We start from the raw sequence: 16,932 nt of genomic DNA, 5'->3' as shown, positions 1-16,932 counted from the left end.
CACCAACCCCTGCTTGCACCAAGCAGAGGCATCTGCCCCCAGGTGTGAGAAGGGCTGAGTTTGAGGGACAGGACACCCTGCGGGGCTGAAAGTACCCAAGAGGGGCAAAGCAGAAGCTAATGGCTCGAGTCACCCTGCAGCATTTCCTACCCTCCCCAATAATAAGATGACAGCAGCTTGCAGTAAATAGACATATCACATCACTCAGAGAGAGGCTAACTGCAAACACAAAGTGCAGTATGTATCTGAATATTACTAAATGTAAGAGGAAAACCAACAATGTGAAAGAAGGATACCAAACCCAATGCCTGAAGGAGAGTACAGGAAAATGGATCTGTGGGTTCCTTCAACCAACTTAGTATCATAATCATGAATGGCTCTCAAATTTAGCAAGCACCAGAATCTCCCAAAGGGCTAGTTAAAACACAGATTCTGAGCCCTACTGATTTCTGATTCAGTAAGTCCACAATTCATATTTCTAATTATTTATTTATTTATTTTTGGCTGCGTTGGGTCTTCGTTGCTGCGTGCGGGCTTTCTCTAGTTGCAGCGAGCGGGGGCTACTCTTCATTGCGGTGCGCAGGCTTCTCACTGCGGTGGCTTCTCTTGTTGTGGAGCACAGGCTCTAGGCGCGGGCTTCGGTAGTTGTGACACACGGGCTCAGTAGTTGTGGCTCGTGGACTCTAGAGCGCAGGCTCAGTAGTTGTTGCACATGGGCTTAGTTGCTCCGTGGTATGTGGGATCTTCCCGGACCAGGGCTCGAACCCCTGTCCCCTGCATTGGCAGGCGGATTCCTAACCACTGCACCACCAGGGAAGTCCCACACAGTTCGTATTTCTGATGGTTTCCAAGTGATGCTAATTGTGTTGGTCCAGGGACCACTCTTTAAGAATCACATATCTAGAAATAAGGGTATAAACTAGAGTCAGAGGGTGAGTGGTAGGAAGAAACAGCTCTCTGGAAAGCTTGAGGCAGAGAAATTGATCAGGGACACCTAGGCAGTGACTTTGTCTTCATGAGAATGTGGCCTTGATGACACTAAGTTTGTTTCAAAAACAAGAAGGGTCCTGATTGTAAAGAGTCTCTTAAGTGACAGCTCATAGACTATTAGCACAAATTATTCTGGAAGAGATATGTAAATCCTGAGCATAAAAGATTAGTGACACAGCAAGATCCAAGTGGAATTTATCCCAGGAATGAAAGATTGTTCAATATATGAAAATCCATCAGTGTAATATGCTATATTAACACAATAAAGGACAAAAACCACATGATCATCTCAATAGATGCAGAAAAAGCATTTGGCAAAATCTAACATCCTTTCATAAAAGCTCTCAAGAAACTGGAGGGAATCTCTTCAACCACAGAAGGGACTACAACAAAAAAACCCCACAGCTAACATCATATTTAATGGTGAAAGACTGAAAAGTTTTCCCCTAAGATCAGGAACAAGACAAGATGTTGGTTCTCATCATTTCTATTCAATATTATACTGGAGAGCCTAGCCAGGAAAATTAGACAATGAAAGGAAATAAAAGGCATCCAGTTTGGACAGATTGGACTACCTCCATTTGGAGATTGTATATACAGAAAATCCTAAGGAATCCCCCCGAAATAAAACCAATAAACGAGTTCAGCAAAGTTGAGGTATACAACATCAGTTTACAAAAATAAATTGTATTTCTACACACTTGCAATAAACAATCTATAAATGAAATTAAGAAAACAATTTTGGTTACAATAGCATGGAAAAGAATAAAACGCTTAGGAATGAATTTAACAAAACAAGTGTAAGGCTTGTACACTGAAAACTATAAAATGTCATTAAAAGAAATTAAAGAAGACCTAAATAAATGGAAAGACATTGCATGTTCGTGCATTAGAAAATTAATATTGTTAAGCTAGCAATACTTCCAAAATTGATCTGCAAGATTCAACAACAATCCCTATCAAAATCCCAGCTGGATTTTTTGCAGAAACTGATGAGCTGATTCTAAAATTCATGTGGAAACGCAAGGAACACAGAAGAGCCAAACTTGCAAGAAAAGAACTTGCAAAAAAAAAATGTTGGTGGACTCCCACTTCCTGATTTCAAACTTACTACAAGTGTACAGTAATAAAGACTCTGTGGTACTGGCACAAAGACAGACGTATATACAAGTGGAATAGAATTGAATGTCCAGAAATAAACCCGTATGTTTATGATTAATTGATTTTTGACAGGCGTACCAAGATAATTCAATGGAGGAAAGAATAATTTTTTTCAATAAATGGTACTAGTATCACTGGTTACCCACATGCAAAAGAATGAACTTGAATCCCTACCTCACAAGCATATACAAAAATTAACCCGAAGTGGATCCAAGACCTAAATATAAAAGCTAAAACTATAAAACTCTTAAGAGAAAACAGGGGTAAACCTTCATGACCTTGCATTAGGCAATGGTTTTTTAGATATGGCACCAAAAGCACAAACAATAAAATAAAAAATAGATAAATTGGACTTTCTAAAATTTTTTAAAATTTGTGCTGCAAAGGACATTATCAAGGAAGTGAAAGGACAATCTGCAGAATGGGAGAAATATTCGTAAATTATACAACTGATAAGGGTCTAGCATCCAGAATATATACAGAACCCTTACAACTCAACAATAAAAAGACAACCCAATTTTTTTTTTGGCCGTACTGCAAAGCATGTGAGATCTTAGTTCCCTGACCAGTGATCGAACCCATGGCCCCTGCAGTGGAAGCTTGGAATCCTAACTACTGAACCTCCAGGGAATTCCCAAGACAACCCAATTTTTAAATGGGCAAAAGATTTGAATAGACATTTCTTCAAAGAAGATGAACAATGACCGATAAGCACATGAAAAGAAGCTCAACATCATTAGTCATCAGGGAGATGCAAATCAAAACCACAATCATACACCACTTCACACCCTCTAGGATGGCTATAACCAAAAAGACAGACAATAACAGGTGTTGGCAAGAATGTAGAGAAATTTGAACCCATATAAAGTACTGGTAGGAATGCAAAGTGGTACAGCCACTTTGGAAAAGAGTTTGTCAGTTCTTCCAAAAGTTAAACAGTTACCATACGATATGTCAATTCCACTCATAGATATATACACCCAAGAGAAAATATGTCCACACAAAAACTTGTACACAGATACTTTTGACAGCATTATTTATAGTAGTCAAAAAGCGGAAACAACCCAAATGTCCATTGACTGATGAATGGATAACCAATATGTGGTATATCCATACTATAGAATATTATTCAGACACAAAGTGGAATGAAGTACTGATTCATGCTACAACATGAATGAATCTCAAAAACATTATGCTAGACAAAGACAGCAGCCACAAAAGACCACATTGTTTGACTTCATGTATATGAAATTCCAGGGGCTTGGGGAGAGGAAAATGGGGATTGACTGCTCATGGGTATGGGGTGTCTTTGGGGGGAGTGACAAAAATGTTTTAGAGCTAGATAATAGCGATAATTGCACAACTTCAATAATATATTAAAAACCATAAAATTGTACACTTTAAAAGGGTGAATTTTATGATATGTGAATTATGTCTCAATTTAAAAAAGAATTTGGAAAGACCTGCTTTACTTGGACAATGTTAGTGACAGCTGTGTGTTTCCTTAGACAATTAGAACCAAGCTCGATCCTGCTGTGTTATAATCTCACTTATGGATCTTTGGCTAATTAACCCAATCTGAAGTGTGTGTGGGCTATTCCCATCCACATCTGACAGACCAGAAAACTCTGAAACTTAAAAGAACAAGGAGAGGGCTTCCCTGGTGGCACAGTGGTTGGGAGTCTGCCTGCCAATGCAGGGGACACGGGTTCGAGCCCTGGTCTGGGAAGATCCCACATGCCGCGGAGCAACTGGGCCCGTGAGCCACAACTAATGAGCCTGCGCGTCTGGAGCCTGTGCTCCGCAACAAGAGAGGCCGCGATAGTGAGAGGCCCGCGCACCGCGATGAAGAGGGGCCCCCGCTTGCCGCAACTAGAGAAAGCCCTCGCACAGAAACGAAGACCCAACACAGCCAAAAATAAATAATAAATAAATAAATTTTAAAAATTTGTAAAATAAAAAGAACAAGGAGATAGAGACTCTAAAAAGCATGGAAGGAGTCCGTGACATCTATGAATCCGTATCAGATTGTTATGAAAAAGAACCAACCAGAGCACATGAAAATGAAAAGATGATTGTTAAAAAAAAAAAAAAAAAGAAGAGTTGATCAGAAGAACGGAAACAGCCAAAGAAGAGAAAAATTGGTGAGCTGCTGATTAGTTGGAAGAAAGGACTATTTCCAGAACCCAGCAGGAACAGAGAAATAAGAATAGGCAGGGCAAGTTGAGACATGGTTCCAGCAACTATCTAAGTTTTGGAAGGAGAAAACATAGTGAAAGAAATACTTGAAGAAATAATCAAAAGAAAATGTCACAGTAATAAAAAAAGAGGACACTAGGTTCAGACACAGCAAACAACAAAACCTCATCTGCAAACTTGGCTGTGACTTCAGAATGCAAAGAATAAAGCTTTTAAAAACTGAAAGCTTCAACAAGAGGGAAAAACAGATTATCCACAAATTTGCCTCAGACTTCTCACCAACAACACTAAATGCGAGAAGGCCATGAGGAATGTCTTCAAAGATAGTTTGGAATACTATTCTGAATGCAGGCAAACTTGCATTCAGGTGTAAAGGCAAAATGAACACATGCCGAGAAATGCAAGGACTTGGAAAATGACTATCCCTAACTGACACTCCCTACCTGAAAGAATTACTTGAGGAGATATTCTAATTAACAGAGGAAGTAAATCCAAGAGGAAGTCATGGAACTTAAGAAGCAGCGGTGAAAACTATACACTAAAAAGGGTGAATGCTGGCACTTCCCTAGCAGTCCAGTGGTTAAGACTCCACGCTTCAACTGCAGGGGGCATGCGTTCAATCCCTGGTCTGGGAACTGAGATCCCGCAGGCCAGGCCAAGGCATGGCCCAAAAAAAAAAAAAAAAAAAAACCAGGGTGAATGTTACCTATCTCGTACCTCAATACACTTAACTGAGAAGGGGGAGGAGGAAAGGGGAGGCGGAAGGGTGGGAGGAGAAGGGGGAGGGGATTACAGCGTTACAGTCAGGATCAAATAAGAAAGCCTGGATCACTCTTACCACTCAGCATCTATCTGGAGATCCTGTGCAATGCAATTGAATAAGAAAAATAAGTAAGCTGGGTAAATATTGGCAAGGATATAACTGTTGAGATTTGTAAACAGTGTGACACTCTACCTAAATAAACCCAAGAGATTAACTGACAAACTATTAGAAAATAAGAAAATTCAGCCAAGTGGCAGGAATTCAAGAGACAAAGATTTCAAATACATAGCAGACAGATAATTTATATCCAAAATACAGGTAAAGAACTCCTAAAAACCAATAAGAAAAAGACAGTTCAATAGAAGATAAACAAAAAGCATGATTAAGAAACTCAGAAAAAAAGAAAATAGAGTTGGGCAACACATTTGTGGAAAGATGACCACTCTCACTGGCAATCAAGTAGGGACAAAGCAAAACAAGAAAATGTCTTCATCCGTCAAGTTGACGATATCAAGTCTGGTGACATTGTGAGGAAATGGCTCACCTAATCCACAGCTGGCGTGAATATAAATTTGCACAGTCTTTTTGGAAAACTGTTTAGCAGTATCTATTACAAGTTCCAATGCTTACACTCTTAACCCATGTATCATTGTTTTAATGATGAAAAATTCCAATGTTTATCACTACACAGTGGTTAGATAAATTATGGTACATCTATTGTGGAGAATACTATGGTACAGGTAAAAATAATGAGTCAAATCTATAAATACTCATAGGAAAAGCTCTCCTAGATCTACTATTAAATAGAAAAAATAAGTTAAATTGCAACAATGACATCTAATATCTATCTCTAGAGAGATACCCTCCACGTTGATAAACTTTGAAGTGAGGTCTGCAATTGAAGAAGTAGATAAGGAAGACTGGTTTATTTGTATTGATTATTTGTATTGTTTGTTTGTTTACAACAAGAATGTATTCAAGTGGGAATTCCCTGGCGGTCCAGTGGTTAGGACTCTGCGCTTTCACTGCCGAGGGCACGGGTTCAATCCCTGGTCAGGGAACTAAGATCCCGTAAGCCACAAGGCGCAGCCAAAAAAACAAGAGGAAGAATGTATTCAAGAAATAATATGGTTATTTGTACACCAATGTTCATAGCACCATTATTCACAATAGCTAAAAGGTGAAAACATGTCCATCAATAGATGAATGGATAAACAACACATGGTAGATACATGCAATGGAATATTATTCAGCCTCGAAAAGGAAGAAAATCCTGTCACATGTTACAACATGAATGACCCTTGAAGACATGCTAAGTGAAACAAGCCAGATATAAAAAGACAAATTCTGCTTGATTCTACTTATATGAGGCACCTAGAGTGGTCAAATTCATAGGAACAGAATGTAGAATGGCAGTTCCCAGGGGCTGGGGGAAGGGGGAATGGGGAGTTATTGTTTAATGGGGACAGAGTTTCAGTTTGAGAGGATGAAAAAGTTCTGGAGCTTTTTCATCCTGGTGGTAATGATTGCACAACAGTGTGAATATATTAATGCCACTAAGCTGTACACTTGAAAATGGCTAAAATGGTAAGTTTTATATTATATATTTTACCAAATTTTTTAAAACACCACATAAAAATAACAAGACAAGCAATTGTAAAAATAATAATAAGGTGGACTGAGCTGATGCCAAAGGATCCCTTTCCATTAAAATACTGGGCAATAGGGACTTCCCTGGTGGCGCAGTGGGTAAGACTCCGCGCTCCCAATGCAGGGGGCCCGGGTTCGATCCCTGGTCAGGGAACTAGGTCCCACATGCATGCCGCAACTAAGAGTTCGCATGCCACAATTAAGGAGCCCGCCTGCCACAACTGAGACCTGGTGCAACCAAATAAATAAGTAAATATTAAAAAAAAAAAAAATACTGGGCAATAAATATCCAAAAAAAAAAAAAGTAAATATGTAACCAAGCTCAAAATAAAGAATGGATAATATACAAGTGCCAGAAACAAAGAGGGAACTACAATCCAGACACAAAAGCAGCAGCTAATGTAGAGAAGACCCCTGGAAGATTCAGGCGGATAAAGGCTCCAGGGCTAGAGGCTGAGAACAGTATTGCTGTTAACTCCACAGGCTTGGCCTCAGCCTGTGGGAGGTGGGGCGCTAGAGCAGAGCCCCCTGTGTAGTAGGGATCTGTGAAGGGTTGCTCCACCCATAAAGAAACATTAAAAAAAAAAAAAATCCTCTGGGGAAGCAGCCAAAAAACCATTCACAGACAGTGGGGAAGAAAAAAGTCGCACTTGAGTAATTAAAACCCTAAGCCCTTGCCACCTATGGGTGTAGGGTCTAAATTTACACCACTCAAGTAGAATGGAACCGCAAAGCTGTAAATTTAGCATATAAAATGTCCACGATTAGTGAAACACTCAGGCCCAGCAGAAACACAAGACCAATCACTAGAAGGACGTTTTCAAGACCTGGGGGACACAAGATTCCCATAGAAAAGAAAAGGGTGGGATGTTGACCAAGATGAGTTCACAATAAAAAATGAAGAAGCAAAACCCATGAGGTACAGGTAGCATGTGCGCAGGTACACACACATGCACACACACATACCAGAATCAGCGCCCTCAAGAACTGGAGATACCAGAGCAGCCTGAACGTACCCATGCAACACAGGCTCCAAATGACTGAGATTAAAGATGGGCCATAGAACATAATTAAGGTTCAGAAGGAAGCAGCTCAGCTCCATCTGGAACTTGCAGAGCATTAAGTGGTTTTGAGATGTCCAGGCAGAGGCAAGTAGGAGCCTCCTGAGAATATGAGTCTGGAGCCCAGGGGGTAGGTCTTGGCTAGAGATGAACTTGGGGGTCATCACCAGGGGTAGCTGTGATTGGCCAGGGCCTGAACCATGGGGGGGCTGTCTCTGCAGTTAGCCCTGCGTTTAAGGGCAGGAATGTAGAAGGAGGCAGCGGTAGAGCTCGATCTATAACACCAATTTTTATTGCAGTCTTTTCCAGAAAGTGTTTTCAGAACTTCCTCTCCCCGAAGGAGTCCCCAGAGGCTCTCTCCTCAGGCCCCTGACTCAGCCTGTCTTATTGCACTGTAGCCGTGGCCATGATCCTCTTCCTCTCTGCTGTGAGCTCCTACAGGGGTAACAAGGCCAGCCTGCTTGTCTTTATTTCCCCACCATCCTGGGTTGAGCCCATGTCTCGGCTCCAGAAGTGGCTGCTGGAATGAATGAAATCGGCGTGTGTGTTCGGCCGTGTTGTGGGAATTCACATCATGAATCCACAGGGGAATGGGGCTCAGAAGGAGCCAGAAACACGGCTGGTTTCCTCTTCCTCACCCCTCCTTCTCTCTCTCTCCCTCTTGCTCCCCATTTCATACTGGGAGGAAACAGCATCAATTCTTGGACTCAGGCAAGCCACTGCCCCTAATCCAACCTCTCATGACCTCCATGATGCATTTGTTAGAACTGTATTTGTGCAAGATCTTTCACTCTTCTTTCCCCCTTCCCACGTTATAATGACCAGGCACTGAAGGCACTTTGCAAGTATCAGCTCATTTAATGCGTGCAATTTGTGTGCTAGCCCCATTCTGCAGATGAAGAAACTGAGGCTCTGAGAGGTGATGTGACTTTCCTGGCCACAAAGCCATGGGGTGGCAGGGCCAAGGTTCAAACCCAGACCTCTTAGATCCCAAAGCTACGGTTTCAGCCTTGCCCATCGACCTCCATCTGCTCCCCCCTCCCCTGCCCTCCCAGCTCACACTGCTTCTCACTCACCACCTCCTTAGCTCTCACTGTGTCTGAGTCGCACATTCCTTGGCAGACAGGCGCGGGTTGGGATGGGAGGGGATGGCCAGATGGGTGGTGAGTACAAGTCTCGGTTTGTCTTTTCATCACTCCAAGCATTGTCCCGGGGAAGCACTTGGAGTCCATGACCCCTTCTGGGCCCCCTCCGGGTTCCTGGGGTGAAGGAAAGAGTAGACAAAGGGTCCATCTGCAAATGAGTAGCAGGGAAGACTGGGAAATTTCCTCTGGACTGGTCTTGGGTACCAGACTCAGAGCCCACTCGTTCTGTGAATGTGACAGTGGCCCAGGAGGGCCTTGCCTTTAAGACTCTGGGTTGCTCGGACTTGACTTTGCCGGGGCTCAGAACGGTGCTGAGCCTCGGTGCAATTTGGGAAGCAAAGCCCTGGTCTGGGAATCAGGAGGCTGGAGATCTAAGTGTGACGCTGCCCCCAACTTGGAGGACCTTGGGCAAGATGCAGCTCCTCTGAGCCCTGGGTGCTTCAACTTGTAAAATGGAACAGTCACCCCAGGCCTGTCCATTTCTCAGGATGGGCAAGCTGGTACGGGGCGGGCTGTGAGCCAAGGAGGCCGGGATGGGGGAGGGTAAGAAAAGGAACAGATGCTGGGGTAAGACAGCTACCACCAAGATGGTCAACACCAAAATGGTCATTCTCTTGGGCTAGGCCAGGACTGTCTCACTGAGCGTCTCCTGATAGGTAGCCTGGCCCAGACCATGACAGGAAAGATGGGGCCAAGAGAGGAAGGAAAAGAGGCGATGGGGAGGAGGGGAAGTAGGAGGAGTGATATATTGGGTGGGGAGGAGGGATAGAAAAAGCTAACAGAAGCAGAGGCACCCTGGATCCTGGATAGGGTTCTAGCCCCAGCTCTGCTCCTCACTCCTGTGTGACCTTAGTCAACTACAGCCCCTCTCTGAGCCTCAGGTTCCCCATGTGCCATCTCAGATTTTATGAGCTCCTTGGTTCCATCCTCCACTTGCCTTGTGAAGCCTGGGTCCATAGGTTCATTGTCAAGAACGCTTCCTTGAGACCCCCTCTCTTGCCGCCTTCTAAAATTCCTGCCTCTCCCCTCTGGGCCCAACAACCCTCAGCTTAAGGGTTGACCCCCTTATGTTTTGAATTACACTCTGTGACACATCACAAGGCAGAAGCCTTAGTTAAATCACCTTTGGTCCCTCCTACCAAGCACTTATACATAGTAGGTGCTCAACGAACATTCTGTTCGTAATATGAAATGGTCAGATGGACAGAAGGATGGATGCCTAAAAGAATATGCCTGCTTTGTCTGCGGATTAAGCTCCTGGTCAAAACTCCCCTCCTTAAAAAGCCTCTGGACGAATCCCCAGCCATAACCTTCTTCAACAATTCAACCAAAGGAAGTTACAACCCCAGCTGCTGCCCCTCTCCCCTGCCCATTCCCAAAGGCTTTCCAGTTGCTACCCTACCTTAACTAGCAGATTCCAAGGAGCTTGGAACCTGCCACCTGCCCTTAATTACCCATGCTCCTGGGTGGTCATCCAATGAACACAGGAAGCTCTGGTGAAGTATCCTAGAGTTTTTCTGCCACAGAAAACCCTGCAGAAGTCCCCATGAGGATTCCTGCAGGTCATAGAATTCAGGGGTTGTAGGCAAAGTTCCCAGACAGATGACTCTTCATAGAAAACCCAGGTTCTAGCCCCAAATTGCCGTCGCTTCAAACTGCGCACTGCCCGCAACACACATATGTATACATCCAGCCAGGAGAGAAGCAGAATCTTACCTTGATGCTCCTCCAGTTTCCCCATGGTCTCGATCTGCTCCACCAGGTCATTTGAATTCCACTGGCTCATCCCAATGAGGATGGCATTCTTCCCTTCAGCCACTTCCTCTGTGGCAAGAAGCAAAGATGGGCATGAGCTGGCAGGGCTGTGTAGAGGTAGCCCTAACAGGAGCCTATATCTCAGGGAGTATTTATTTCTTCCTTTGAGTTGAGGAAGATGTCAACTATTGAAGGTGTCTATAGTTACAGACAGGTATAAGACATCCAGGAATTTTTCATTGCAAGAAGGCATTGTTGTTATACCCTACTGGGCCTCCACATGTTACAGCAAAAAAAAGTAACAAGGGAACAGTCATGAGAGAGGCTGAAAACTCATAGGAGGCTCCATTCCTAGCAGTAAGAGTGGTATTTCTTGAAAGGCAGTGTGTTTGGGAAGAAAAGGTAAAGCCTTACCACTAGGTAGCAGTTTTACTTTGGGTGAGTTACTTGGCTTCTCTGAGCCTCAGTTTTCCTATCAGTAAAATGGGACTGGCAATGTCTAATCATAGAGTTGTTGTAAGGGTTAAAGGAGATAATGAATATAAAGGTCTTGGTGCACAGAGGGTGCTTACAGATGGGAGACATTAAGGTTACTTCTTCACATGAGGAGTGAGTTGCCATCCTTATTTGAGCAGATCAGGATTTGAGTGATGTAGGAGCAGCTCTGGAGTAACTGAGAGAGCAGAAGACTTCTGCCTCTAAGCAAGCCTTAAGCTATATGGAACCCTTAGCCCACATCTCAACCTTATGAACCTCTTAATGCTTCCATTCTCCCTTTAGTCCTCCCCTCAACCCTGTCTCCATCCTTGCCCTTTCCCAGTCTGAGCTTAGAGGAATTGGTGAGGTCATATGCCCTAACACACTGAACACAAGCCCCTGGGTCCCACACATCAATTGCACATATCTGGTGCAGTCCCTCATCCCACAAAGGGACATTTCCTCAAGAACAAACCCACAGGAATGCCCCCTCTCTCTCTTTAAAGAGACAGGCCTTCCTGGTGAAGAGCTTTGTGCCTTTTCTCATAGAACAGACATTAAAGGGTAGTGAGGAGAATCCCTAAGCTCATCATAACCGAGAATAAAGAGATAAGATCCATTTCACTGCCAAAGAACTTCACAGAGCCGATGGAACCAATATGGTGAATCCAAAGCTTGGGGATCTGTCCAGAGTTCTGAATCACTCAAGCTCAGTAATCCAGACCCCCATCTCTGGCTGGGACACCTCCTCCTGCCTTATTTGATTATTTTATGTGATCTATTTAACACCACTTACCAAATCCTTACTATGCACTGAGGTTGCTATAAGTGTTTTACAAATACAAATTCATTTAATTCTCATAACAACACTAAAAAAGTACAATTATTATTATCTCCATTTTATAGACAAGGAGACTGAAGCATGGAATAGTTCAGTAACTGGCCGAAGGTCACTGGCTAGAGCCAGGATTTAAACCCAGATATGCTATTTCAAGGGTCCTAAACTCCCGCCCTCCTGATGGCCTGCCTGCCTGCCCTGGACATCCTGTATTGGCTGCCCAAGCACCACACACAACCAGACAATTTCCTGAACCCGGTGTGTTCCATCTGGTCATGGCTGACGCCTCTAGGCAGCGTCGTGCTCTGGGCAGAGCCCTGCCTGGGTTCCAGTCCTGAGCTGCTACACGTGAGCCTGTACCTTTACAGATGTCCCTCAACTGTTCCTATTCTCTTCTTGCTTAAATGGGAATGACAGCTCTGGTTCCACAACTCTTTCTAGCAAACTTTCATGAGGACAAGTGACATAGTAAATCTGAAAAGGCTACGCAAGCCAAAATGCTGTAAACAAATGTCAGGTAGTAGTATTCTTGGGGAAGCAGGATCACCAGGGGGTTAAGAGCTCCATTCTGGTGTCAGATTGACTCTTTGCAATCCTGGATGCACCATCTGCTAGCTGTCTGACCTCGGACGGTAACTTTTGCTGTATGAGCCTCCACTTCCTCATCTATAAAACGATACCATAGTAATGCCCACGTCACAGAATTGCTGTGAGGATTAAATCAGACAATGAGATAATGAAGGTAAAGTGTGTGTAAGCATGACTAGCACACAGTAGGAACACAGATGTGGATAACAGCACAGGAAGATGATGGTACCACCACGACCACCACCACCAGAGCATGTGGAGTTATGCCCCGGTTCCAGTTATGCTGCTGCCTATCCCTATGTCATTTTGTCCCAGCTTCGGGGCGGGGTCGTCAGGGTCAGCCTGTAGCCCACCTTGAGTGCCTATGTCTCCTGGCTCAGTTACCCAAGCATGCAGTTTTCTGCTTGTTCGTTTAACATTCGTTCTACAACGCAGGGATTCCTGAGCAGCTGCTGTATGCAGTGTGAGACACGACCTCCATCCTGTAGGAATTCAGCTTTGTGAAAAAACACAATGGGAAATTGACACAGTCAGATGAGTGAGCTGGGGCTCCTGGTCCAGGGCTGGGTATACAGCAGGTGCTTACACGTCCTAGATCCTGGATTTTCTATAATGCGTAATCCCTATCCCACGGTGTATGTGAGGCTTTCAGAACCCCGAGAGGCTTCAGCACCTTCTCCCTCTTCCTTGTATCTGTATGACCCACCTCCATCTCTCCCTCTCGGTCTTCTGTCTCTCTCTCTAGGAAATGTATCTCCTCTCAGACTCTCCCCGTGTTCCTCTCTGCTTGATGCCCATCCCTGACCCACTCAGACCAGGTCCCTTTCCATTGATCTCTGTCCCTCTGGGTCCTGGGGTTTCTCTGTCTCTCTGCCGTGTCTGTCCCTCCCTCTGCGCCTCGATCACGATTACTCTTTGCTCTGGCTCTGTCTTTATCCCAGAACCTGTCCCTCTCCTCTCTCTGGGTGGCTGTGTCTCTTTCTTGATCTCTCTCCTTCTCTGGGCTTCTCTTTCTTTCTCTGGGTGCCTGGCCCTCAGGAGCTTTCCATCTCTGCAGGCCTTCTCGGTGTCTCTGATCTCTCTCTCTCCTGGGTCACTGTCTCTCTTTCAGCTCTCTTGGTGTGGCTCTCTTGGCGTCTCTCTTGGCGTGTCTGTGTGTGTGTGCGTGTGTCCCTCTCTCTCCCTCTCTGCTTTCTCGCATTTTCCCTGGCCTCCTTGCACTCTCTGCGGCTCCCCCCGCCCCCCCCCCCCGCCTTCAGCCTGCCTGTCTCTGCAGCTGCTCCCCGGCCCCCCACCTCACAGACGAGATTTCTCTCCCCCTCTGGGCCGCTCCTCTGCCCCTGCGCTCAGTACTCAGCCTTAGATCTTCACTCTGGCAACAATGGGCTTGTCCCCTGAGTGGCAACAAGAAACACACACACACACACACACGCACGCGCACACACACACACACGGAAGCAGCAGCCGAGAAAGCTCCTTTTGGAGTCACTCAGGAGAACGAGGGAGACGCGTGCCTCAGCTCTGAGCCTCTGCTCTGTTTCCCCTCATTGTAGTACGAGACTCCCATGGAGGCCAAAGGCCGCAAAGGGCTTATCTGAATAAATGTCCTGGTTATTGACTTTGCTTTTCGACTTCTGGTGACTGTTCCCTATGTGCCGATGCTCAACCCCGGTGACCCCTGGTGTGGACAGAGTTTTTGCATCTACTTCGACCCCCCCTGAGCCCCAGTCCTGCCCATTCTAGGTGCCAGGCTCAGCCTCACCCACCAGTATCACGCCCCTGGCCTTGACCTCAGACTGACTCCGACCCTGAACAAAACCTGGATACAGTGAAAGCCTTTCTTCCTACCGTGGGGGCTCTGTGTCTGCTGGACCCACAGGACTTCAAAGCGGGGAACCTCCTTGTCCCATGCTAGGCAGGCTTCACCTGCAGCTCATGGAGGCGAGAGCTCGGTCACCTTCCGCTGTCAGCCGGTCCAGGTCCCTCCATCACTCCTTGCCTGAGGCCTACAGGCCAGTCTCTCCACGGACCAGATATGTGCTGCTCTGGGGCCTCTGGGACACAAGATTGCTAACCTCCGCGACTGGGGACCGCTCGCCCCATGCCCCACCTACGGCCGTACCACCACCCTCTCTTCATCGCAAGGGGGTCCCCACTCAGCCCATTCCCAGAAGCCTTTGGGGCAGCTCCTTGGCATTTGCTTCTCCACGTCCCCTCCCCTAATGAGAGGGAGGGTCAGGGGTCAGCGACACACCTGTGCTTTGCTTCTCCGAGGGCTCCTTTGCCCAGCTTCCCAAAGCGACATCCTCCACTCCAGCCATGAGACAAACCCTGTACCCCTGCTGTGCTCCAGAGGGGGGACCCGGGGTCCAGAGGCTCAAGACGCGCCTGAGGTCAGACAGTGGCCAGTCACTGCCCCAACCCTGAGGAAAAGCTGGCTGCTCTGACCCCAGATGACCTGCGCCACTGCCCTCTACTCTCCGAGATTCTGAGTTCTGCGTCTCCGGTGTCCTGGAGCAGGAGCAGGGGTCCGCAGGGCCGCTCCAGAGCCTGGGCAGGAAAGCACACCCAGAGGCTACCGGGCCGGGTCTGCCCCCCCCCCCCGCACATCGCTGAGCAGGCGCCCCCTTGCTCACTCTGGCCACGCCTGCCTTCCTATTCACTCCTCCGGGAACAGCTTCGCACTGGCCGTGCCCGCTGTCCGCAACACTACTCCCCCAGATCCTCACCTGCCTCGTTTCTTGCTATGCAGCTCTCAGGTCAAGGCCACATCCGCTGGGGGCCTCCAAATTGCCCGTTCACCCTATCACAGTCCCTTATGTTACACTGCGGGGGGAGTGCCTCTATTTTTTTTTAACGGCATTACTAAAGCTATCACTGACATTCAATACACTACACGTATTTAAAATGTACAATTTGGGAATTCCCTGGCGGTCCAGTGGTTGGACTCAGCGCTTTCACTGCCGAGGGCCCGGGTTCAATCCCTGGTCACGGAACTGAGATCCCGCAAGCTGCGCAGTGCGGCCAAAAAACAAAAGTACAATTTGATAAGTTTTGACCTATGTGCACACCCAGGAAGCCATCACCCTAATCAAGATAGTGGACATATATCCATCACACCCAGAAGTTTTCTCCTGTCCCTTTTGATCCCTCCTCCCCACCCCCAGGCAACCACTGATCTGCTCCTGTTGCCATAGACTCGTTTGCATTTTCTAGAGTTTTCTATAAATGGAATCATAATATGCACTCTTCCTCAGTCTGACTCTTTTTCACTCAGCACAATTATTTTGAGATTCATCCATATTGTTGTGTGTATCAGTTCATTCCTTCTTATTGCCAAGTGGTATTTCATGAATACTGAATACGTGAATGTACCGCAATTTGTTTATTCATTTACCCATTGATGTACATTTGGGTTGTTTTCACTTTGGGGCGATCATAAATAAAGCTGCTATAAACATTCAGGTACATGTCTTTAGGTGGACATATGTTTGCTTACCTCTTGTGTAAATATCTAGGCGTGGAAAGGTAGTTAACTATGATTAACTTTTTAAGAAGCTGCAATCTGTTTTCCAAAATAGCTGTCCCATCGTACGTTCCCACCAAGCAGACTTTAAAAGTCCCAATTCCTCCACATCCTGGTCAGTTGTCTTAATTAGTCATTCTAATAAGTATGAGGCAGTATCTCATTGTGGCTTCACTTTACCTTTTCCTAATAACTAACAATGTTGAGCATATTTTCATTTTTCACCTTTCATTTTTCATTTATCTACCTTCTTTGGTGAGGTGTCTATTCCTCTGCATTACTTTATTTATGGAAACTATCAATAGAACTCACTTGCTTGTACGTTGTCTTCCCACCCGTCACCACTAAACTGTAAGCTCCATGGGGACCAGGACAGTGTCCCCTTGCCCTGCGTCCCCTACACCTGGAATAGGGGGATGGACAGATGCTCAATAAATACTTGAGAGAGTAAATAAATGACTCTGAATTCTAGCCCCTGCTCTGCCTGACCCTTTGTGTGACCCTCGACAAGTTTCCCAGTTCTTTGGCCTCAGTTTTCCAGCCTGTAAAATGAGGTCAGGGTGTTGAACTCAAAGACCTTGAGGGCCCCCTAGCTCTGACACGGGTTTGAGGCATGTCCCCTCTTGGCCACCATGGGTTTCCCTCACTCTGCACTCCAACCTTGCTAGACTGTGGCTCCCCAGATACCCTTTGACTGTATTGACAGGGCGGTGAGTGGTGCTTCTTCTGGGTCTGGGAGCCTGGACCCCATCACCCATCCTGCAGCATCCAATCACGGG

The 16,932-nt window shown here is 45.9% G+C and overlaps 1 protein-coding gene across 4 annotated transcripts in view; it reads right to left on the bottom strand.

Moving 5' to 3' along the window:
- PITPNM3 (PITPNM family member 3) overlaps positions 1–16,932 on the bottom strand; it is a 91,429-nt gene that overhangs the window by 53,671 nt on the left and 20,826 nt on the right. For all 4 annotated transcript variants that reach the window (XM_059906770.1, XM_059906767.1, XM_059906765.1 and 1 more), the window contains exon 3: positions 10,686–10,793. In XM_059906770.1, the coding sequence (XP_059762753.1) occupies positions 10,686–10,755 (70 nt within the window). In that variant the 5' untranslated portion in view covers positions 10,756–10,793. The remainder of the gene's footprint in view (positions 1–10,685; positions 10,794–16,932) is intronic.

The sequence above is a fragment of the Balaenoptera ricei genome, chromosome 20 (assembly GCF_028023285.1).
Source record: "Balaenoptera ricei isolate mBalRic1 chromosome 20, mBalRic1.hap2, whole genome shotgun sequence".
Lineage (NCBI taxonomy): Eukaryota > Metazoa > Chordata > Mammalia > Artiodactyla > Balaenopteridae > Balaenoptera > Balaenoptera ricei.
Note: the sequence above shows the minus strand (reverse complement) of the source record. Positions and strands in the feature narration are given on the sequence as shown.